Source organism: Syzygium oleosum, unplaced genomic scaffold (genome assembly GCF_021117445.2).
Source record: "Syzygium oleosum isolate NSW1041296 unplaced genomic scaffold, Sole_v2.1 Sole_v2.33, whole genome shotgun sequence".
In the NCBI taxonomy this organism is placed as follows: Eukaryota; Viridiplantae; Streptophyta; class Magnoliopsida; order Myrtales; family Myrtaceae; genus Syzygium; species Syzygium oleosum.
The window spans coordinates 719,136-741,944 of NW_026607517.1; the positions used below are offsets into that span (position 1 = coordinate 719,136).

General features: G+C 41.5%; 4 protein-coding genes across 10 annotated transcripts; 3 read left to right on the top strand and 1 right to left on the bottom strand.

Moving 5' to 3' along the window:
- Nucleotides 1-316: 316 nt before the first annotated feature.
- LOC115690335 (cysteine-rich and transmembrane domain-containing protein WIH2-like) lies at nt 317-1,822 on the top strand. Its single transcript, XM_030616664.2, has 3 exons — nt 317-515; nt 740-932; nt 1,555-1,822. The coding sequence occupies exons 1-3, from the start codon at nt 467-469 to the stop codon at nt 1,598-1,600; spliced, it is 288 nt and encodes a 95-aa protein (XP_030472524.1). The 5' UTR covers nt 317-466; the 3' UTR covers nt 1,601-1,822.
- Nucleotides 1,823-4,370: 2,548 nt separating this feature from the next.
- On the top strand, nt 4,371-10,199 carry LOC115690333 (telomere repeat-binding factor 1). Its single transcript, XM_056304868.1, has 7 exons — nt 4,371-4,510; nt 5,520-5,702; nt 5,814-6,031; nt 7,156-7,240; nt 8,456-8,539; nt 8,908-9,270; nt 9,543-10,199. The coding sequence occupies exons 2-7, from the start codon at nt 5,553-5,555 to the stop codon at nt 9,555-9,557; spliced, it is 915 nt and encodes a 304-aa protein (XP_056160843.1). The 5' UTR covers nt 4,371-4,510; nt 5,520-5,552; the 3' UTR covers nt 9,558-10,199.
- Nucleotides 10,200-13,972: 3,773 nt separating this feature from the next.
- Nucleotides 13,973-20,611, top strand: LOC115690332 (uncharacterized). 7 transcript variants are annotated; one of them, XM_030616657.2, is made up of 18 exons: nt 13,973-14,111; nt 14,320-14,431; nt 14,849-14,942; nt 15,124-15,232; nt 15,316-15,354; nt 15,429-15,512; nt 15,626-15,687; nt 16,369-16,471; nt 16,616-16,756; nt 16,994-17,062; nt 17,165-17,221; nt 17,312-17,569; nt 17,856-17,939; nt 18,080-18,190; nt 18,498-18,568; nt 19,264-19,485; nt 19,602-19,695; nt 19,935-20,611. In XM_030616657.2, the coding sequence occupies exons 2-18, from the start codon at nt 14,371-14,373 to the stop codon at nt 20,226-20,228; spliced, it is 1,953 nt and encodes a 650-aa protein (XP_030472517.1). In that variant the 5' UTR covers nt 13,973-14,111; nt 14,320-14,370; the 3' UTR covers nt 20,229-20,611. The 7 variants fall into 7 exon arrangements, with proteins under 7 accessions (XP_030472517.1, XP_030472518.1, XP_056160837.1 ...); XM_030616658.2 differs by having other exon boundaries at nt 15,129-15,232; XM_056304862.1 differs by having other exon boundaries at nt 13,994-14,200.
- Nucleotides 20,612-21,018: 407 nt separating this feature from the next.
- Nucleotides 21,019-22,583, bottom strand: LOC115690334 (LIM domain-containing protein WLIM1-like). Its single transcript, XM_056304867.1, has 5 exons — nt 22,166-22,583; nt 21,915-22,011; nt 21,754-21,797; nt 21,559-21,651; nt 21,019-21,386 (listed from the first exon to the last, which is right to left on the bottom strand). Exons 1-5 carry the CDS (start codon nt 22,298-22,300, stop codon nt 21,165-21,167), a joined length of 591 nt encoding a protein of 196 aa, XP_056160842.1. The 5' UTR covers nt 22,301-22,583; the 3' UTR covers nt 21,019-21,164.
- Between the last annotated feature and the right edge of the window lie 226 nt (nt 22,584-22,809).

The window sequence follows — 22,809 nt, forward strand, 5'->3', positions numbered from 1 at the left end:
CTTTTTCGATACTCTTCCCTTTTTAAAAAAAGCCCAAAAGATGAAGGGAATAACCGGCTTTATGAACAGAGCCGGACTGCACAAAAACACACCACAACCCCGAATTGAATCGAATTCAGTTTCGTGCGCCAACTGCCAAGCATCTCGTGGCCCGGCCAGATCGATACCTCGTTCTGCTTACGCGTTTCCAACACGGAATATCCACAACCTTACCTTAAAAAGCTGGCTCCAATAACCCAACCCCCCCTCCCCTTCCTTAATTTAAGCTAACGACATCATCATCCCTTCCTTCCTTCCTCTGTTCTTCTCCTTCTCGCTCGTTCTCTCGGATTCATCTCCCCTGTTTTTGGCCCTCTCTGTTCTTGCCTCCCCCACCCCGGCGCAAGAGAGAGGTTCTTGCCCGCGCGAGAGAGAGAAAGTCCAAGGAAACCCAGAAGAGAATCGAGGAGGAACGACCGGAGGGACGATGAGCTATTACAACCAGCAGCCCCCCGTCGGCGCTCCTCCTCCTCAAGGTACCCTTCGCGTGTCTGCTCCTCCGGATCGGAACTCTTCTTCTGGGTTCCGATCCGTTTTTTTCCGCCGTTGTCGCTTGTTGGGTTTTCCCTGTTTCTTGATTTGGGATCGTGATGTGGTTTCTCTTCGTTTGGGTTGTGGCGTTTTTTGGTTTGATTGTTGCGGGGCTTCGTTTGAGCGATCTGTTCTTTTCTTGTTTTTGGGTTGGATTTTGTGGGGACAGGATATCCGCCGGAGGGATATGCGAAGGAGGGGTATCCGCCGCCGGGGTACCCGCCGCAGGGGTACCCGCCGCCCGGGTACGCTCCTCAGCCCGGGTACCCGCCGCCCCCGGCCTACGCGCCGCAGTACGGGCAGCCGCCGCCGCCGCCTCATCAGCAGCAACAGAGCAGCGGCGTGGGCTGCATGGAGGGCTGGTGAGTTATCAAGACTTCTTTCGTTACAGCTCTTCCGCTTAGTCTTGTAAAGCTTTTGAGTGGTTAACAATGGCGATCGGCAATTGAAATCGCCCCGTTAAAAAACGGTGACCCTGATAAGGAGAAGGTTAGCGGAGATGGGTATGAACAGCGATTGATTCTGCTGCTCTTTTCGTCGCATGAATTTCATCTGAAATCGAGGGGGATGATGATTGGTTGGTGGGTCGTTGTGAGGTGGGTCTTTCCCGAGATGATCCGGAACCGCATGAATTTCCCAGGCCCAAAGCGTGGTTCCCCAGAAGAAGACGTCACCGTCATCGTGGTCTGCGTTGGAAAACGACTTTTTGGTCCTGTTCCCTCGTGGAAACCGGGGAATATGCCTTCTGATACTGATATAATTATGACAAATTACACGCCAAGTTGTAGCTAGGAAAATCATATTTAAGCGTCGATTGGCGTTCAAGAAGTTGGTAATGAGCAAATTTGAGAGGATCGTCAGGGTTTCTGTCCTGTCACTTGCTTCTAGTTTGTTGCCGTTTTTCTTCTGCCTGTGTAGTATCTATCTGTCGAAGCATTCGTTTGATTTAAGGATGTGAGAGTTGACCGTCTGAAAAATTTGCAGTTTGGCTGCTCTGTGCTGCTGCTGTCTCCTGGACGCCTGCTTTTGAAGACCCCGGAAGGCTTTCGTTGCAAGAGCAAACTCGTTCAAGTCTGTCCAGCGTTCAAGCTTCACACCCTCGTCTTCTTTTTTAACTTTTGTTGTTGTGTTTTTTTCTTGAACTTGGCCCTCGCGGGTGAGAATTTGCGCATCTCTTGATTGCGTTTTAGCAGTTTTAATGTCTGAATCTTCGTCCCTAGTGGTAGCTTCAAGTCGGGTCCATTTGGTTTTATAGATCCGCTCTCACCGTCCAGTCATGGAATTCGCGCGCGTCATGTGTTGAAGCTCAATGTAGGGGGTCTCACTACTATGAGCGAACATTAAGTCAATAGTAACTAATGCCTTGATTTTCTAGAACGTCTTGCAATGAATTGCTCTTGCTATTGAGATTACACTACCATGAGACGGTAATCCGTGCGTCGTATTCTAATATTATAAAAAGATTAACAATCTAAGATTTTAGGTGTTGAGTTTCTAGGCAACCGTTAGAGAAGAACCATAGAGAAGAAGAGTGTCTAGTATATTTCTATAGATTTTCTTTGTATTACAGCCACATTAGTAGGTCCTCGTTAGCACATTCAGGCATCACGTTTTGGTGCGAAGAGGAACAAGGCGCAAGGCCTCTGTGTTCTTGCAAAGTGTTCACTTTTTCCCAAAAAGAGATCTCTATTTCCAATCAAGATCGGGTCAAAAAGATGATTATTTTATATTTTGAATGAGAGGCATGACATTGACCGACACTAATGCCCATGATAAGAACAAGAGGAAACCCACATGAATCGTAACCTAACATCTTGGAGGGCCATATTCAACACTGTTTAGAGCATTAGCTCTGCACCCATTTTCTCTCGAGTCTAGAAGGTGGGGATCCGACGCCCCCCACTTCCCTCATTTGAACGGTGGTGATGCGAATTAACACGTGCTCATTGTAGCTATACATGGGAAATCCATAGCAATTGACGGTACGATGAATTGTTTCTTCATTGAGAATCTGAGATAAAAAAGAAGATAGGCGTCGCTAGTAGAATCATTCTTGGGAAGTGTGATTGTACATCCCTTTCGGCCCTCAAAAAATGATTGTTACTTAACCGAGTAAAACTAAGTCGGTCAAGTTATCGCAGAGCATAGTTAAATCGTAGATTTATTTCTGGCCACATCAAAGTAGGGAGCAAGCCTAAAAGTATATTAGGAATGATGTCAACATTTATGCTCCGTTTGTTTCGCAATAAATGTGACATTTCTAAAAAATATTTTCTAGGAAGTCATTTTATAGAAAATGACTATTTTTCAGTATTTAGTTGAAATTTGAAAATGAATTAGAAAACATTTTTCGTCGTTCGATATTAAATATCTAATTTGATTTTCCCAGGAAAAATTAACAAAAAATTCGAATTTTTAATTTTTTTCTTTTCTTTCCTTTTCTTTTTCCTTCTTCTTTGGTCTGTGGCCAGTCATGGTGATCAGCCACAGGTAAGGGACGAGCACGTCCAAGGCCGGCAAGGCTCGACCTCGCTAGATTTTAGCGAGCCGAGCCGAGCCGAGCTAACCTTGGGCGAGGCTCCACCTCGCCAAATATGATGAGGTAGAGCTCGCTGCAACTCGTGAAGCCTCGAGCTCGCCACAACTTGCCGACCTCTGACTCAAGCTCGAGGCCTCGCCAGAGGTAGTCAAATCGATTCCAACGAGAACAAGAAGGAAGAAAACTAGAACCTGCTTGCAAAGGACGTCCAATGAGCTCGGCACATCCATGAATCAAACGACTAAACTAAATTTATCGCCAAATTGAAATGGAGATGGCGACGAACGCGACAAGAATTCTTCGTGTGGGATTGATCCCAGAACTTTTCTCTGATTCTCGTAGCAGATGCAAACGGTGGTAATCGGAGGTTCATGTTGCTGATTTCGTGCTCGCCAACCTTCTGGCTCGAGCTTGAGGCCCTGCGAGTCACGGCGAGCTCGACCTTTGGCAAGGTCTCGAGCTCCCCAATTTGGCGAGGCTCAAGCTCAACCTCGCGCCTTGCCGGTCTTGAGCGAGCTTAAGGAAGAAGGAAAGAGAAAAAAAAAAAAAGGAAAAAATTGACTTTTTAATTTTTTTTTATCAAGAACGAGTGTTTCATTAACTAAGGACCTGCGCTCGACCTTTGTGAACCCAGGCCTGAGTGCCGCGGATTAGAGCTCAAGCATTGGGGACCCAAGCATGACATTTATGGACCCCGGGCTTGGGTGTCGGGACATCGAGCATAGGCACCAAGGCTTCGGGCCCAACCTCGATGGACTTGAGCCGCTAGGGCACCAGGCCTGAGCACCGGGGTCCCCGGCTCAGCATCGATGGACTCGGGCCCAGGCTAGAGACTTGGATCTGAACGCCAAGGACCCGGAACCAGCGTCGATATTTTTATGCCCAAGCGTAAAGTTTCAGGTCCAAACGTCGATATCTAGTCATATTTTGGAAAATATTTTGCGATTTTTCAAAGAGGAAGAAGTCATTTTCCTGAATTTAAACCTAGATTTTCTGTTAACTCATTTTTCTAAGTGAACGAAATGCCGAAAAATGAAGAAATTGTAGCGAAGCTTATTTACTAAGGGAAGAGTTAATATTTTTTGTAATCTTAACCCATCAAATGCTAAAGTACTACGATGTCACCAGAGTTTTGAAGCGAGGGTGTAAATATGTTTCTTTTAACCAATGACGGGGTCGAAGTTTAAATTCCTCGAAGTTCAGGGGGGCCACGGCACAAGCAATCACCGACACGTGTGCATCCAATCCGACGTGTCCATGTAAAAGATCTGAAATGCTCACGTTGATCCGAGCTCCCCTCTTATATCAAACCCATGGAAGGAGCGGAAGAACGAATTTTGAGCGGAACGAACCCTAATTAGGGCAAAGCTCCTCAATCTCCAGGACGGGAACCCTAATTTTGTGAGGAAATCTCTCTCTCTCTCGCTCTCCTCCTTAATCGAATTTGATGCCTTTGCATTCCCAAATCGACGTATACCCTTTGCTGAATACCAATTGATCTTTGGTCCTATACCAATCACTAGGGTTTCTCAATGTGGAGGTGCTTGATTTTCTTGCGTTTGCTTGGCGGCGTTTTCCGTGTTTGATTGGGGCGGCTGCACGTTGTTAGGGTCCCGTGTTGCGTTAGTGTCGGGCCGATTTGTGCCGGTTTTCGGTTTTCGGTTCGTTTCGGCTAATGAATTATAGTTTCCCACCTCAATTGCTCGTTGGAATTTCGGGTGGTGATCGAGTTTTTCTCCCCGTGTTTATCGGGTTGGAGATAATCGGGTGCTTTGTTTTTAATTCTCAAGAATGAGGTGATTTCTCCGGATTCGGACGTGTTTATAGTCTTGAAGGCGGGGGATCCAACGGCCCCCTGGCATCCCTATTAGTATTCCCGAATTGGAATGGTGGTGACGTCAATTAGCTATACGTGTGAAATTCGTAGCAATTGACGGTGCGATGAATTGTTTCTTCATTGGGTTAGAAAAAAAGATAGACGTCGCTAGTAGAATCATTCTTCGGAAGTGTGATTGTACAACCCATTCAGCCATCAATAAATGATTGTAAATGAATCGAATGAAACTAAGCCGATCGAGTCATCGAAGAACATAATTAAATCATATATATTTGTTTTTGACCCTATCTGCCTCTGAGTTTTGTGGATACATTTATCTACGATTGAACAGATGATTAGAAATGAGGATAGCTTCTCTTTCCCATTTAATGTGCTTGTGCTAGTTGAATTTACGAATTTCTACCCCTTTCAAGTTCTTAGGTTTGCTACCGTAAACGATTTATTGCGCTCGAAAATGGTAGCTTGAGCTATGATTTCTTTCCTTATTCTCATTCTAGATTTTCGCGAATTTTGAGTCAGGCAATCTCATATTCGGTTGCCTTCTTTTGTCTTGCCACTCGGCTTTGTGTTCAGATCTTTGGGGTAAATTTGTAATTACACCTTCTGATGGGCGCGCCGAAGCAAAAATGGACATCAGAAGAGGAAGCGGCGCTGAAGGCTGGGGTTATAAAGCATGGGGCTGGAAAATGGCGTACAATTCTCAAGGACCCTGAGTTTAGCGGCGTCTTGTATCTGCGCTCAAACGTCGACCTGAAGGTATGCGTAAGAACCTCAATCTCTATTCGTAGGACAGATCTTTGTTAGTTTCTTCGTCAAAAGTTTTCCTTCCAGTTTATTACAGAGCCGTTCGGCTTTCATGCTATGTAGGACAAGTGGAGAAACATGAGCGTGATGGCTAATGGTTGGGGTTCACGAGACAAGGCTAAGCTGACTGTTAAGAGAGTGCACCATGTGCCTAGACAGGAAGAGAGCTCTGCAGCTGCTAGGATTGCTGTCCAAAGTGATGAGGAAATGGTGGATATTAAAGATCTTTCAATTTCTGGTGATGCTCTGCACATTGATGGTCCAAAGCGATCTATTGTTAGGTCAGCTCTTCTTAATGATAAGGCCTATCATGTAATATGTGGCCCTAGCGTATTTTTTACTCCTCTTTGTTAAGTTTGTCCTTTATTTATTTCTTGCTTCATTCATATAATTAGATCTTGTGGTTGTGATGCATCATAAATGCTAGAAGGCCTAGTTGCATGAGAAAGTATTATCATTAGTGTGGTTCTGAAATGGATATGATGCTATAGAAAGTTTGATTATCCTTGAGGAAATCGGAGGGAGCATAATCATAAATAGATAATACTTAAAAAGCAGCGCCTTCGAAGGTTGAGGACAGTAGTCTAGCACGGAGTTCTCACTTTTCTGAATATATATATTTTGATCAATGTATCAGGACTTTGGATAAAGGTGTGGTGGTTGGTGCCAAAAGTATAATTTGCCATAAGTGTTTTGTACATTTAAATAACTAATCAGGTGAAAATAATAAAATAGAAGCCCTACCTATTTGGAGGTTACAGTCTGTAAGTTCTAGTCAGAGATTTTTGATTCCAGCGAATATTTGTTGTCGAAGGTTCAAAATCATATGCAAGAAGATGTAATGCAGAGATAGTTTAATGTGGCGAATACATCTCCTAGGCTGCATAACTTTACCACGAGTGACATACTTGGTCCGGAAAAGTTTTCTGAATTTGGGCGCTTGAGAGTTGAGTGGAGGCTAATTTCTTAAGGACTCTGCAGTTATAGACTGCTGTGAATTCTTGACAAACCTTGCAACTACTTTTCTTGAAGTCATATTTTTCAGACTTTTGGTTCCTTGTTTTGCCATGATTTAGAGATAGTTGAACTATTGACTTCTCCCAGATCACATGAGATATATTTGTGCTTAGTAGCATTTGTTTTAACTGTTGAGCTCTGTTGCATTTGTTTTTCCTGTATATGACAAAATGGGTGTGATATTCATGGCCTTCTTTTGCTTTTTGTGAGTCAGCATAGGCCAAAATAGGTTGTTTTCCTTTTATACGCGAATCTAGTGGCTGGATTTATTTGCTATAGGTGGTTGGCATTGTTTGTCTTGTTTCTGTACATTGGAATCAGTTGCTTGGGTTCTATTTATCTAAATCAGCAGCGGCATTAATGTTTTCTGTTGTTCTCATTTGTACAGGTTGGAAAACCTCATAATTGATGCTATAAACAGTCTGAAGGAGCCTGGTGGTTCTAATAAAACATCAATTGCTACATTCATAGAGGTAGTTCTCTTTTTCGAGGGTGAACTTTCCATGTTGTGTTCTCTTCAGATTTCACCGGGATGTCTATTGTGCAGTCACTGTCACTCTAAATCTGAAATGCTACTGTTGGCTTTTTCTTTAAAAAGCCGGTGTGACAATTGCTGTTGAAACTTTTGCCCTTTTCACATATGGGTGTGGTCGATTTTGATTGTGGCAGGAACCTTATTGTTGGTGCAGCTCAAGATTTGAGTTTATTTTTGGACATGCATATAATTTATCTGTTTAACTTGGTACTGTACACAGCACCTTTATCAGGTTGGTATTGTTTCTGTTAGATGCGCTAGCCTGCTACTTTTGCTAAGGGGACATTCTAGGCTTGAGTAATGGTTTTGTGAGTAAGTATGAGTATCAACCTGTAAGTTCGGTCCAGTTAATTAAATTGTCGCTTCTATGTTCTCCAAGCCATTAGTCATTTGAGTCAGTTGCTTGGATTTCTCTATCTTTGATTACTTTAGAAGAATGAACATTTTCCTCGACATTTGTGGATGGGAAAGTCTAAAGGAACTTGAGAATGTCGGAATGAATTAAGCACCTTGTAAGTTGGCTTAGTTTGCTATATGGTAGCTGCACCTGAATTAACTGCTTCTCGACGACTTCTATTTCTCGAGTTGTTTATGTTTCCTGCTGAGTTTTTCTTTATCTGCAAAATGATGTGTGATGCAGACTCTTGTGCGATTGTTGTGAGGGAAGGAATTTAAACTCAAAAGTATCTGCTTAAGTAGTGATTATAAGATATTCTGCTACGATCATCCTTTTTCTTTGTTTCTGGACTTAAAATCTATGACTGTCAAGTATTCTGTGCAGCACGATGGTAATGATGGGGCGCAAATGCATTTTGGCAGCTACTTTTTAGTTATTGTGTCGAAACTGCCACAGCGAACCCTTTATAAAGGCTCATCCGAGTTATATGTTTATGGTCATCGTTGAATTGGGGCTATGACTTCACACTCACTTTAATTCTTAAATCCTTAAATGCCTTCTAAACTCCTTTTTCATATTTTTTGTCGTAGGATTTGCTGGTTAAGTAAGAGGTGTTGCATTGCAAGTCTGTTACCTTTGTTAATAGTCCTTTCGCTGGAGCTTTTCATGCAAGCATTTGCATGATGAAGTTTTAGACTTTGCATGATTCCTTCTGACTTCTTTAGGTAACAAGTTATCATTTGATTGATTGATTAGGAGCAATATTGGGCACCTCCAAATTTCAAGAGGCTACTGTCAGCAAAACTAAAGTACTTGATGGCAATTGGCAAATTGGTTAAGGTAAATTGAAGCATTACTGTCTTGCGCTTAAAGTTTGTCATCACAATACTGATTCCTAACTAATATGTTTCATCCTTATGGGTCGTAAACTTTTTGTGGTCTTGGTCATGGATTTTGGATTACTGGTGGAAAATGCAAGTTGGATTGGCTTCTTCACTTTGTCTCCGCTCTTTTCGTTTGTGGTTACTACTCATTAGTGTGGCTGAGCACTTCTTCTGCTGCATCCTGAGATTCCTTTGCTTGGTTCTAACTCTTTTGTGTACTTCCAGTCAACTCCATTTTACAGATGCATCTTAGCCAGATTTTATTGAAAAGCCTTCTTGGTTGTTTCTTTTTGAGATAACTGGTGACATGAGATTGCTGTATAGGTGAAACGCAAGTATAGGATTGCTCCTGGACCTGGCTCCCTTGCTAGAAGAAGGACCTCTTCGATGTTTCTGTCTGATGGATGGAAGCTTCCACCAAAAGAGGATAGAAATGATGATGATGATGATGATGATAATATGCTTACTGCGGCCCAGGTTGACTTGGAGTTGGCCAAGATGAGGACTATGACTCCAGAGGAAGCTGCTGCAGCAGCTGCTCGAGCAGTTGCTGAGGCAGAAGCTGCCATTGCTGCTGCTGAGGAGGCAGCTAAAGAGGCCGAAGCTGCTGAAGCTGATGCCGAAGCAGCACAAGCTTTTGCAGAAGCAGCGATGAAAACAATTAAAGGAAGAAATGTGCCGAAAGTGGTAGCGATTTGATGTGCTTTCTAATCTTGCAATTGAGTATTGTACTTAGTATCATCTCCAACCTACAATCTGCCGCAGTTGATGCATGAGCTTTTAGAACCCTTTTTGATATTTATTTTCATATAGTGTACTAGGACCCATTGACCCGTGGCTTTCAAAATGCATGCTCAGTGTTCAGTTTAGATTGGCATTTACTTTTCTGTTACTACTGTTGCTAGCTTTGTTGGAGCTTCTTCTGATCCTACTTGGCTTCTGTTTTTCAAACGATGCAGATGATTCGAGTTTGACAGCATCTCTGTCAAGTGTGGATAGGACCTAGGTGTTTTGAGTTTTCCTAGATGAGAGCACATGTTTTGATAGTCTGCTGGCATCTCGTATCGCTTGTAAATATGTCGGAGATAATTCTATCCCCTGTCGATGCTGTTGACAAGTCTTCTTCATGCGTCGCGGGTACCAAGCCACTGCATATTGCACTATTGGAGGTTCGGACTGATCAGATGATAGATGTCGTGGTGCAGAAGAAGCGAAGACAGCTGATATCTGTGGAGGGTTTTCGACTGTTCGTTTTATTTGCCAGTGTAGTTGAAAAGGATAGATTGGAGTGCTCAAATTTATTCTCAAGAGCAGCGGGGTGTACATTTTCTTAGCTCTAGGTGCAGTTACATTCATCGGTTTTTTCTGCCGCCTCATTTTGATTGTACTCTTTTCGGATTCTTTTGAATGGTGCATCAGGTCAAGTTAGGCTATAGTTTTTTCAGGACATGTAGCAGAAATTTCATTAGTGAAGACCATTGAGGGGTGATAGCAGTTGTAGGAAATGTGGGTATTTTGGACCCTGTCATCTGTGAGAACTCAAGTGCTGTTTCAGATTCGGTCCTGTCTAATTCATGGAAGAAATGTCTCGCCGGTTGCGTGCATTCGGCTCTTAATCTGTGTCGGCCAATGAGTACTAAACTTGAATATCTGGAAAATATATATATATTTTAAACTTTTAGGGCAGTGTAGTAGCCTGAAACTTAAACTACTGTCGAATTTGTGATCTCGGCAAGATAAGAATAATAGCAAACATAATTCAATCATTGTTTGTTGCGTCATGAATATTCCTTGGATAAACATCTAGAACTTAGAAGGGAGGCAGAAATAGATAATAGTTCTCTATTGTTATGTTTTTGTCTGAAAATGCTTCGAGTGTTGCAGGAGCATGTAAATTAGACGTAACTTTCTTCTCTATTAGCAGATCAATGGGTAGGTTTGAAGCACTAGTAAGCTATCCCATACACGCATGTGTCATGGATTGAAGTGACGATGGGGTTCTTCCGTACTCGTGTGCGTTTATGAGTGAATTTTGGTGGCGTCGTGAAGAGTGAGTGATGAAGAAGGGTTGAATATAACTTGTTCGTGGAAGTTGTGTCAAGGTTGTTTGTGCTAGGATTTCTAGTTTAGAAGGAAAACACCGTTAGGAACTCTAAAGGCAGGGTTGGCCTCCCGTGCACAAATTGATCGGGATTTAATGTCGTTTTCCGAATGAGGTCATGATAGGCCAAAATTAGTTGTTGTGCTTAAAGTGTTATGTGGGTTTCACTCAAGAGACTATATACCCGAGCTAAACTAGGTGTGGTACGATTCGATACGAAAATGCTATTCGTCGTATTATTCTTAAGAACAACTATAGAAGGAAAGTAGGCTTAGGTAGGGGTGTCAATGGGTCGGGTCGGGTCGGGTCGGGTTTTCATTATACCCGACCCGACCCGAAACAATGAATATGTGTGCTTGGCCCGACCCGAAACAAGACCAGAACATGATATAGCCACACAATCGGGTCGGTTCAGGTCATGTTTGGGTCGGGTCGGGTTCGTGTTTTGGAAAGAGGGAACACCAAATTAGATATATAGACCAAAGCTCTCAAGAATGCTCTATTGGCAATAGCTTTCGTTATGCATAGATATATAGATCAAGACACACAGGAACACGACTCAATCGCCAAATTAGTAGAAGCTAAGTAAGTCGAACAATTTATGCTATTTCACCGATATTTGAACATTATTCGAAGAAAAGGAGTTCCAAGTTGGCACGATGCTGTCCCCTCACCACAATAAATTCAAAGAACGGTGAACAGAGAGCAAAGAAGTACACTGAGCCATCTCTTCACAAGTTCGTCTTCCAATATTCACTCAAAAGCCCAATACCGGCAGCATTGGAGTAGCTCCACTCTAAAGGAATTGACAGAAGGCATTGCGCCGTTGTTTTTCCCTATGACCTCTTCGTTATGCACAGGAAATCAAACCAGTGACCAAGATTCTAGACATGCAACTCACATTAACTATCATATCATGAATCACTTGAGGCAGAACTGGCCTCTACAGATATTTTTTCCCTTTGTTTCTCCCTTTTCTTCTTGTTTCTCAATGCATTCTTGCTCAACGTTCTGTTATAAAAAACCAACCAGCATTGTGAATTAGGGGTGTATTAATCACGTAAAGGACAATGTAACAATGAACGAAACGTGTAAGCATCCGATGGGTTCCTCATTCTGTTGAACAGAGATCAGTCAAAACATGGTCATCCCACAAACAGATGTTGCCTTAAAATCACACCACAAGGTGGTGCTAACTTAAGTCCCACTAGCAGAGCGAAGATCAGCTGCTAGAACAACAAGAAGTACACAAAAATTGAACTGAGAAAACTCTCGATACAATCACACACCTTTTAATTCCATTCATCACGCAACAAAGAGGGAAAAGAGAAAAGCAAATGCTAGCAAGGTAAGAACAGGACTTTCAACAAAGGATGGCACTTCCACTTCCAGTTGAGAAGCCAAACCAAACTCGAGAATTCAACCCACACCAAGGGTAAAAGCAATGAAAATAGGGCACGACCCAAGTCGCAGAGCCGAATCACCCACGAATACAAATGCGGGAGACTAGAGCAACCCAACTCACCGGACCGAAGACCGAACGCCGGTCGAGCGCCCGAACCCGGATGAGGGAGACGAAGGCCGAGACCAACCCGTAACCGCAAACGATCCGATACAGGAGGAGAAGCGGAGGCGGAGATTTTAACGCAAAATCTCAAGGCACACGTTCGATTCGACCGACTCTCTCTCTTCTTCCTTCGCTCCTTCCTCGCAGATTTACCTTCGTTGAACAGAGAACTTCCGGTCACGAACCCATGAGAATATTTCGGAACACGCAGAACCCTACTTCGCCGACTTGGTGATGCGCCACAATCGTGGTGGCGCCGACGACGAAGACGCCGATCGTCGCCGCCGTTGCCTTTGCGTCGCACTACTCGGTTGCGGATCCGAGCTCGGAAGAAGATGATAGATCGCGTCGCACTATCACGATAAACAAGGTTTGGGGGCAGGCTTGAAGCAAGAAGAACAAATGGCTCTTGTTTGTTTTGGGTGGGCTTGTTTCGGACGGGTTTGGGTAGATCCAAAACAAGCTTAAGCCTTGTTTATACTGTTACCCAAACAAGTTAAGGCCAATCCGACCCAATGCGAAAATTTCTTGTTCGGGTCGAGTCGGTTCGGGTCGGGTCATGTTTGAGCGGGTATTTTTGACACCCCTAGGCTTAGGGTCTTGTCGACTCGTTAAGTGCCGCATAGGCTATTCCGTGGTCAAGGAACTGCCGGCCCATGACACATAAGTCTAGTCTAATATATTTCAGAACGTTATTGACAATGATCTATTATTATTTGTTTTCGACTTATCCCAAATAAATTGTATTCATCATAAACTCTTGAAATTCCAGGCACTAAAAAGCAATTGCGGCTCAATGCAACGTGATATGTTTAGATTATGCCCAGTATAGATGGGTTTAAGAGATCTAATGTATGCAACTTGCATGGCAATTGATCTATTATTATTTGTTACCAGTTTACTGTAAATTGAGCAAAAATGTAGATGACAAAATATACGGATAAAGAAAAACATAATATATATTGAAATATCAGTCATACCTTCCGTTAATTTATAATCACAATCGTGTCAATTATGGATATGTATAAAATATTCAAGAGCAAAATGTAGATGACAAAATATACGAATAAAAAAAATACAATATACATAGAAATACCTGCCAACGTCGTGACACATATCGACGGCACATAAGTTGAAAAAAAAAGGTAAAAAGCAATATTTTTTAATTATGATATGTATGCTATTGTTTAATGCGCATATTGGAAATTTGGAACGGATTGATGTTGACGTAATTCAGTCTTGGTTTGTCAAAGGCAAATTAAAGAAAAAACAATATTCGCTTATTTGAAATTGTGTTTAAAAATATCAAATGAAATGTAATAAGCGGACAAAGGGGTTTAACATTTTCCTATTTTAAATATTTTGCGGTAACCATAGATCTCGAACCTGAACAGGGGATTTCGTTTGTTTCGCAGAAAATGAATGATTTGAAAAATATTTTCCTCAAAATGATCGCTTATATTACTTAAAATAATTAATCGATTCAAAATGCTTTCATTATCAAAAAATAATTCATGTCTAAACATTTTCGTAAATGGTGAAAATATTTTTCATTCGTTCATTTTTATAAACGACGCAAGTCATCATTTAAACGAAAAACATTTCTCAAATCATTCTATTTTCACGGAATAAACAAACCCTGCATGGAAATATCAAGAAAAGAATCCATCATTAAAGTAGGTAATGCCCAAAGCCAAACACAAAAAAACATAAAAAAAAGGCAGTAGATTCGGAGTTGTCCAACGTCGGGACGAGCGAGCGAGAGAGAGAGTTGTCGTCTCTGCCTCTCGTGCTGCTGCTGCCAATTTCGTGTCGGAAGGGGTCTCCGGAGTCGCATCCTCCCCCCTTCGTCATCTCCAGGTAATTCGACGATTCGATTTCGGTATCCGTTGTTCGACCTAGAAGAAGACCGGGAAGAAGATCGTTTGTCGTGATAGCCCGTGAACTTTGTGTGCCCTTCTCTCTCTCTTTGAATTTCTGATGGTTTCCGATTCTCCTGGTGTTGTTCAAGATTCCTGGCTAAAGCTTCGCGTGTGTTGCGAATTCGTCTGAGGTTTTGTGTTGGCAGGTTTGTGTTTTCTTGGGCCCAATTCAGTCTCCGCGAGCTCCGTCCTTTTCCATGGCTGAGAATTCTGATGGCACCCAGCCGCTGTTGCTTCGCATCCAGCAGCTCGAGCGCGGTATGTCTGTCTCGCGTTTTGGGTGTTCGCTTTTCCATTTGGTCCGCGCTTTTTGTTACATGGGTGGGCGCGTCTTCCGGTGGGGGATTCGCGTTTTGCTTAATTTGGCACGTTTCCTGTGTAAAATTTTAGTCTTTCCTCATTAGAAGGAAGTCTCACGGTAGGTCTGGGATGTTGGAGAAGGTGGTGTCCATCCTAGTTTCGGTTTTGGTTCCTTTAAGGTGTATCGAACGGATTGGAAATCTAAAAACACTGCCTTTACTCTCCATGTTTTCATTACATCGATTCTTTCGCATTTCTATCTGGCTTGCCTCGCTTCTTTTCACCCGGAATTAATATGAGGAAGTGGGAGAATTGATGGATACGATAGCGTTCTCATTTGGGGTTATGGTTGATGGAATGAATCCTCTTATGCAGAGCGTGACGAGTTGCGTAAAGATATCGAGCAATTGTGTATGCAGCAAGCAGGGCCTGGCTATCTTGTTGTGGCTACTAAAATGCATTTTCAAAGGTAATTTTATCTACTCCTACCTTTGAGATCGATGGCATTTGTTTCTTCGTTTCTTCTTCATCTTCTGCATTTAGCCTTATAGGTTTTTCCATTGTCCTTTCTCTCCTGTTTGTTTGGGTGTACGGTAGTCTCTATTTTAGATGGAAATATAAGAAACTTTATGTAATTGCTGTGCTACTAGGACAGCTAGCTTGGAGCAGGAGATTGAGACTTTGAAAAAGAAGCTAGCGTTATGCACAAGAGAAAATATAAATCTTCAAGAGGAGCTTTCAGAGGCATACAGAATCAAGGTAAAATGGTGACTTTGCTTTAAGTCAGTTTATGATCTGACCTATGAGAATTTATGAACTCATTTATCTTTATCCATATTCAGGGCCAGCTGGCAGACTTACATAGTGCAGAAGTCACAAAGGTCTGCTTCGTTTCTTGATTCTTTATTTCTGCCTTCTTTTGTGAAAAATTCGCATTAACTGTGGCTTTCTGTAGAATCTGGAAGCGGAGAAGCAGCTTAAGTTTTTTCAAGGCTGTGTTGCTGCTGCTTTCGCCGAACGGGATCACTCAATAATGGAGGTCTTAAAATATTCTGAATTTTAGCCAAATTCATCTTGTTCTCCCTTTTTTTATAGATTCCGTTTGACTGTTGAAGAATTTTATGGATGAGCGGTATGGTTATTTGGTGGCAGGCCGAGAAGGCTAAGGAAAAAGAGGAGACCATGTTACAGAAATTAAATGATGTTGAGAAGAGGTAATTATTGCACCAGGGGTTTGGCTCTTATACTTTCACATATGTATTCTATGATTGGAGAAACATATTATAATGGCAGGCCACATATCGTTATAATTCTCTAAGAAAAATGGAAGGCTCAGTAATCAATATTTGTTAATTAAATCAATTATATGCATCCTTTGGCATTTAGCTAGAAGAATTACATTTTATGATGGCAAGCTGGGTATGCGTAAATCTGACCAATCGTATCAATGCTTCGGTGTTTTGAACTTTTCGTTGTTTCAAATTTCCAATGTCAAGCTGGGTATGCGTAAATCTGACCAATCGTATCAATGCTTCGGTGTTTTGAACTTTTCGTTGTTTCAAATTTCCAATGTCAACGAAAGGGGGTCTAAGTTGGCATGAAGTGCTGATCCCTATGGATTGTATCATTGGGTCTCGGAATTTTATATTTCTAGGGAGCAAGGATATGGAGTCCTTGTGACAAAGGGAATTATGACATGAAAAAGCCTTACAAGTGAGGGAGGCTGAGACTCCTTGGGGGTTTTACATGTCTCGCGGAGATTGTTTGTCCATTCTTGGACATAGAATTTTATTATCCACATAATGTTATGTTTTAGAATTTCTGGGGAGCAGATAGATTTTTAATTGATTATGATATTGTCCTCGTCTTGAATCCATATCCTGTTTTTTGCTCAGGATGCAAGAGCTTACGTCAGATTCGCTTGAACAGAAGAAACTTATTAATAAATTGCAAAGTGAGCTAGCTAAGCAAGAAGAAAATAATGACTTGTTTAAGAAGGTAATTAAATTCCTCCATTTGCCACTTCCTTGGGTCCATATTTTCCACTGTCGTGGTAGTTCTGACAGCTTTCCCCTATCTTAAATTTCTTAAACTGATCCTGATACAAATGGTTTGAGACAATTTAATTATTTGGTGGAACAGGTTGTTGATATGTTTTATGAGATTAGACAACGATCTCATCTGGATTTTGAGGACATGACTTGGGACCAAAAGTGCATCCGCCTTTTAAATGATCCTACAGAAATGTGGAGTTATAATGATACGTCCACATCTAACTACATCGTAAGTTCTCGTGGATGTTGTTTTCTACTCCATTTTAAAAAGGTTGTTTACTTGTGTACTTGCTGAGGATTTTGTTTCGGAGGTAACCGACTTTAGTGTCATAATGAACAGTTTCTTAATTCTTTTGTATTGCCCTTTAACCAAATTGTCTGCTCTCATTCCTCGTAATAACTTTTCCATCACCTAGTTTGAGGTTCTATTTTTTGTGCGCAATTTGAATAAATTTCCTTCAGACAGGGTGCCTTAGAAGAGGAATTGCAGTTGGTGAGGAACTCTGTAGATGATCTTCAGAATAAGTTCCGGGTGGTAATATTTTGGATTTAAGCTTTATTTTCAACTCATTAGATTGCAACTTGAGTGTTTCTTGATTGAATATTGTCTAAGAATCCGAATAATCATGGTGCATAGGGATTGGAGATTGAAAATCATTTGAAGAAGAAAGTTCGTGAGTTGGAGAAAAAGAAAGTAAGATATCACTTTTCTAAAAGTACAAAGTACTATTTTCAATCACTTTGGCCTCTCTCAGTTTGTAATATTTTTTTGGCTCCTATGCAGGTAGGTTTGGAAAAAAGGGTAAGAAATGTAATAGTGGGATTGCATCAGCAGTATTCTCTTCACAGAATCCATATCAAGCATATACTCGAGGAGGAAAATTTACATATGAAAGCTACAGTGAATGTGATAAAAGAAAGATTGAGCGAGCTCAATCAGAGGAAGCTAGAAGGACAGCCAATAAATTTTGTGAAGCTTGATGAAAATGGATGTCCAGATGTACATCCAAAAACTGATGCTGCCTTCCATGTGGTCTCTGAGGTATTCTAATGATAGGCACCTGTTGCTTTATTCGTTCATATGTTTCTCATGAGTAGAATGAAACAAAATAAAATCTTTTCTGTGCTTCTTGAATATGTTGTAGATTGTTGATTTATGAAGAAAGACCACAGAATGTGCAATTATGATGCTTGATTTGTTTTTTTAGATCACTGTCTGTTTGGCACGTTGGCAGGGAATTTAAATGAAGAACTAAGCATGTCACTGTGCTGTTTCTTATTGAATGACAATTTAAGTTTTACATTTATCTTCGTTACATTTGTTGCAGGAGAGCACTACTGGCTTCTCAGACATTGGAGTTGATAAAAAGATTGATGCATCTGATGCCTTTGCACAGGCATTGCAAGAAAAGGTTCTGTATGAATTTCCAGTTTGCATTTTTTCAGTTGCTTATTTACTATTTGATTTACTCATTGAGGTGCTTCAAGCAATATTCTGAACATATTCATTGAGTAGGAACAACATGGACACTAAAAGGGGGAATTGTTGCAGGTTTCTGCACTATTGCTTCTATCTCAACAGGAAGAGAGGCATTTATTGGAGAGAAATGTTAATGCTGCTCTGCGGAAGAGGAGTGAGGAACTTCAGAGAAATCTAATACAGGTAATATATTTCTCACAAGTCCTCAGGATTTCATAATTGTGATACCCTTTGCTCAGTTTGAAATGCCTTTGTCTTGCTTATGACATGCTATTGGTGTATTGATAGAGTTTTTATGTTTGAAAAAAGTGTCAACTGTGTGTTGATCATTCCAATTATTCTTGGCCATGTTATATCCAGGCTGGTTCTCTTAGTTCTTCCTGCATCACTTTCCCTAATGAGTCTTATCTTTCTTTTTTGTTATCTAATTATAGATTTACTGGCGTCATCTAAGATGAAAAAAGTATTGACAAACTACTTTTTCTTAAAGGTTACAAATGAAAAGGTGAAAGCTCTCATGGAGTTGGCACAACTAAGGCAGGAACATCAATTGCTAAAAGAGTAAGAGTCATCATTGAACTTCTGAGGGAGTGAGATTTTATCTTTACTCTTTCTGTCATCATGTTTGGCTTCTGTTTTACTGTAAATAGCGAAGTTCGAATATGTCGCCTGTATAGGTTTTGCATAATAAAGTCACAATAGCTCTGAGTAGGTCCTCTTAGTCAGGAATGACCAGGGTCCGTGAAATTGTAGTTGAGAGAGTGCTGCTGCTTTTAGTGTTCTTGGCCTCGGCCAATTTTTTTCTTTTGTAAAAGTGAAAATTATGCATAACTGGACAAGGCATCTGGCTTGTCTATTTTGTGCTGTCACTGATCTCTGCTTCTATTCTATGTCAAAGCATCTCAACTTTTATCATACTCCATAGACGACTAAGTCTATCAGAAGTTGGATCTAGCAGTCTTAATTACGAGATGGAGTTTCTCATGGCATGTCGGTTTGTTGTCCTTTGTCATGCTATTTCGATTATCAAGCTGCCCTAACTAAAGAAGAGATCTGTTTGTGCACTGGTGCTATGAGGATTGGATATTTGAGCTAGTCATATAGTTAATGCCTTGTGGCTGTCCCTCTATTCAAACACAATTTGCACTAAAGCCCATACATGCTCATACTGTGTAGCACAGGAAAAAGTTGCGACAATAGCTGTTAAATTGTCTTACACGGTGCACATTGAAATCTGAAATATGTGTTCGTTGTAGGAAAATGGGTTCGGAGACGAGACAAGGAAGAGATTTGGTTTCCACTGGAGAAAAAAGACAGCAAGCTCATGAACAAGATGGAAAATTGAGGAATCTTCTTAAGAGAACATATCTGAAGCGTTGGATAACCGCAGGAGATGTTGGAGGTGCAGGAGAAGCACACCCTTCTAGTGATGGAAGTATAGCTGGCAGAAAATCCAGTTACAGTATGGACATTGCCAGGTCCTTAACTTGATCCCCAGTGAATGAATGCTTTCCTTTTTAAATCTTGCATACGAAACTTACCTTTTCCCCTCTTTTTTAAAACTCCATAAATCCTGACTCAAGCCTTTTATTAGAATGAGAATTGAAAATGCAACCCTCAAAGAGAGCTTGGATAGCATGGAGCATATAACTTCTTCAATTCACAGGCTTCGTCTCACACTTCTGCAGGTAATCCTTATGTATCTGTATTTAAACTGCAAGTTTTGATGTACATTCTATTGGTATAACCCAAGCGATTAATTGCCGATGGCCTTCATTAACTCTTGAGGAGCATAATATAGTACTTCTGGCTTGCTTCTTCTAATATATGAGCATGATTATGATGAGCATTTGATTTTGAAGCTACATTTTTCAGGAAACTTTTATCTGCACATACTCATGTTTCCCATCTCGTTCCTTCTGTGCAGGCCAAAGAGTCAGTTGGGATCTCAGAAGCTCTAGAAGATGTTATTTCCGAGGCAAAGCTTGTAAAGACTGCTCTCGGCAGCTGCCTACCCGTTAGTTGGTCAGCTGGGATGGATGAAGAATCTTCTCTCGATAGTGTCAGCAGTGATTCTGGTGATTTATTTGGTGATCCTGGTGGGGAAAAGGTTGATTCTGTTTCTGCAGCAGGATTTGAGATGGTGGAGCTCTTAATACTCGCAGCTCAAACATTGAAGGATACAGCTACTAAAACAGAGCCTGGAGTACCAGCTGCTTGAAGAGCTTGAATCAAAAGTGCTTTCCTAACCAAGAATTCTTTTATTCTGATGGATGGCCTGAGAAAGGATGGGAAATCTCACGGACCTTGCGTAATTATTACCAAGCAGACACGTGGAAATTAAACTGGGGCTGGGAGTGGAAAATGGAAAAGTCTGTCCCCTGTTGCATGTACCGATGCTATTTGTTCTCGGGTGATGATCAAAGAAAACCCCCTTCTTTGGGTTTAGAAAACTACTCCCGTATGTGTACATAATTATTGCACTATCCTTTGATAGGATGTATAGTGTTGTTCTGGTGAAAATTCATTTGTAGAAGTAATGAATCTTAGCCATTCTATTTGCTCCATGCCTTAAATTGGGATCGGACAGATTTCGATGCTCAATATCCATCTCCTGCTGCAATGATTGTTTCAGATGCTTGTCTTGGCATATGGCGTTCCGTTGGCTAATATCACTCACATTTGATGTGCAACTTGTTCATGGTTAAATTGCTTCCTGTTCTTTAGCTTATCCTTGGTCTAAATGAGATTGACCAGCAATAAGCTACTGGAAATGGCTCTTTAATTCATGGAAGAAGATGAGAAAATTGGTTTGTGCGGGTGAACTGTTCAGTTTGCCATATGGGTGGGTCACAGCAGGATGTCATCTTAAAGCAACGCAGAGTTTTTAATCTGTCGCTATGTCTCTAACGGGACTGCTCCTGTCAGGAGCTCAAATTTTAGTTCAGATGCTGTTGAGGTTTGCTCCGCATCAACCTGCTATTAAAGACTGGTGTAATTGACATCTCTGTTCTCCGTTTCACGAAAAAAAGCCCCCCAAGTGCAGGCTGAATTTTTTCGTACAAGAATTCTTCGGATCGGTTCAACCACAGGCAGCCCAAGAAATTACCAGGAAAAAGATAAAAGGAACTGAATTGACATGATTTTCAATGTGCTACTACTCAGCGAGAACCTCCACAGCTGTAACTTTAGCGGCTTCATACTGTTTATTGCCAGTATCGAGCTGGCTGTAGTTTCCTTTCTCCTTGAACAGCTGGGTGTGATGGTGCTTGCAGTAAAGTTTTCCCTCATGGGCAATGTAATTTGAGGGACTAATGGTACAGCCCCCATGGGTGCACTTGAAACATCTTCTGTGATATGCAGTCCCATTCACAGTAACCTTAGAGACGATTCAGAGACCTCTGTGTTAGTGATTTGTGTTTAATATTCTCGTATTAAGGCAAAAAGGTTCTTAAAAAGGCCCCAACTCCAGTATTTTCTCTTGGAGTACTAGGGCCTTACACAAGAAAGAGTGGCCAATTCATGGACAAAATGTTCATGGGATGTTTCACCTTCTCAATCGGATATGCAGTCTTATCACAGCCCGCACATTTGTCTTTGGTCCCTGCAAACAAGGCGGAGACTCTGTTCGCTGTGGCAGCATTCTGTTGTTTCATTCAACACACCAGGTAAATAGACGCAGAAATTTTTTATACTAGAGCTTAAACCATGTTGCGTATTGAGAGAGATTTTCGCCGGTACATCACCTCATTATCAGTAGCTCCTTCTGGTTTTACAATCTTCGGAGTTCCTGATATGTAGCCCAGAGCAACAAGACCAGATTGACGATAAGAAAATAACTTGGTATTGCTGCAGCAACAGCAGGTATACGACTGTACTTTTAGGTGGAATTGCTATTGGTATTTACCTTCAAAACTCTTATCCAGACTCCCCGTTCTCTTGAAGAGCTGATCGAAGTGGGGCCTGCAATAGAGGACCCCTTCAAAAGAATTGAAGTTGCCTAGCTGAAAATTAGAAAATTACCATGTTAGAAGAATCATACCTCCCATGCAGCCTCAAAATGAAGAAGAAAAGCAATACCTTGCAAAATTTTGTCCATTCATGGGATTAAAAGATGCAATGCACATGGAGAAACCGCGTCGACGTGACATGAATTACCTTGAGGGTGCCATTGCAATGGTGGCATCGGAAGCAGGCCTTGTGGTAAACCCGGTTATTGGCGGTCAACTTGTCGACCAAATACACAGTCTTTTCGCAGGCTTTGCACTTCTGGGTTGTTCCTGCGAATGCCATGTCTTCCAATGCCTCAACACCACCCTCAGGTAGATCATGAAGTACTTGTTTTTTAAAGTGAGTTACATCGTTGCCCTGCTGTTTCCTCAATCTTGCCAACCTCTCCTGCTCTGTCACCTCGTCACAAGTTTGCTAAAATGGGAGAACAGGAAACCAAGGGTGGAGATTGGATCAGTGAGAGAGAAACGGGGTCGCAGAAATATAGGAGGGAGGTGCATTTGGTGGAAAGGGGCCAACAAGAAATTAATGATTTCATCCCAAGAAAATAGGAAAAAGAAAAAAATGGAAAAGCTAGATCATGATAGTTGTAAATTTGACATTACAAATGAAGGATATTCTGTAAACCATGTCATTTCAGTAAAAAAAAAATGTGAGGGGTATCAAATACAAATAGTATTGAAAATTCAGGAATCAAAAGGTTTGCCCACAATGGCCATTCTGATTCTTGTGACCATTTCATGGCCCATCTTGTAGAAGCCTATCGGATACACCTAAGAAGATAAGACTAT

What these genes read in the sequence shown, in the direction of transcription:
- LOC115690335 (XM_030616664.2), top strand. Translation starts at nt 467, where the DNA reads ATGAGCTATTACAACCAGCAGCCCCCCGTCGGCGCTCCTCCTCCTCAA. An exon ending in CGGCGCTCCTCCTCCTCAAG is followed by an intron (nt 516 to 739) that starts GTACCCTTCGCG and finishes TTGTGGGGACAG; the next exon opens with GATATCCGCCGGAGGGATAT. An exon ending in GTGGGCTGCATGGAGGGCTG is followed by an intron (nt 933 to 1,554) that starts GTGAGTTATCAA and finishes AAAAATTTGCAG; the next exon opens with TTTGGCTGCTCTGTGCTGCT.
- LOC115690333 (XM_056304868.1), top strand. Translation starts at nt 5,553, where the DNA reads ATGGGCGCGCCGAAGCAAAAATGGACATCAGAAGAGGAAGCGGCGCTG. An exon ending in GCTCAAACGTCGACCTGAAG is followed by an intron (nt 5,703 to 5,813) that starts GTATGCGTAAGA and finishes CATGCTATGTAG; the next exon opens with GACAAGTGGAGAAACATGAG. An exon ending in CAATTGGCAAATTGGTTAAG is followed by an intron (nt 8,540 to 8,907) that starts GTAAATTGAAGC and finishes ATTGCTGTATAG; the next exon opens with GTGAAACGCAAGTATAGGAT.
- LOC115690332 (XM_030616657.2), top strand. Translation starts at nt 14,371, where the DNA reads ATGGCTGAGAATTCTGATGGCACCCAGCCGCTGTTGCTTCGCATCCAG. An exon ending in GGGATCACTCAATAATGGAG is followed by an intron (nt 15,513 to 15,625) that starts GTCTTAAAATAT and finishes ATTTGGTGGCAG; the next exon opens with GCCGAGAAGGCTAAGGAAAA. An exon ending in TTCAGAGAAATCTAATACAG is followed by an intron (nt 18,191 to 18,497) that starts GTAATATATTTC and finishes TTTTTCTTAAAG; the next exon opens with GTTACAAATGAAAAGGTGAA.
- LOC115690334 (XM_056304867.1), bottom strand. Translation starts at nt 22,300, where the DNA reads ATGGCATTCGCAGGAACAACCCAGAAGTGCAAAGCCTGCGAAAAGACT. An exon ending in TCTGGATAAGAGTTTTGAAG is followed by an intron (nt 21,798 to 21,914) that starts GTAAATACCAAT and finishes GCTACATATCAG; the next exon opens with GAACTCCGAAGATTGTAAAA. An exon ending in CTGCATATCCGATTGAGAAG is followed by an intron (nt 21,387 to 21,558) that starts GTGAAACATCCC and finishes ATCGTCTCTAAG; the next exon opens with GTTACTGTGAATGGGACTGC.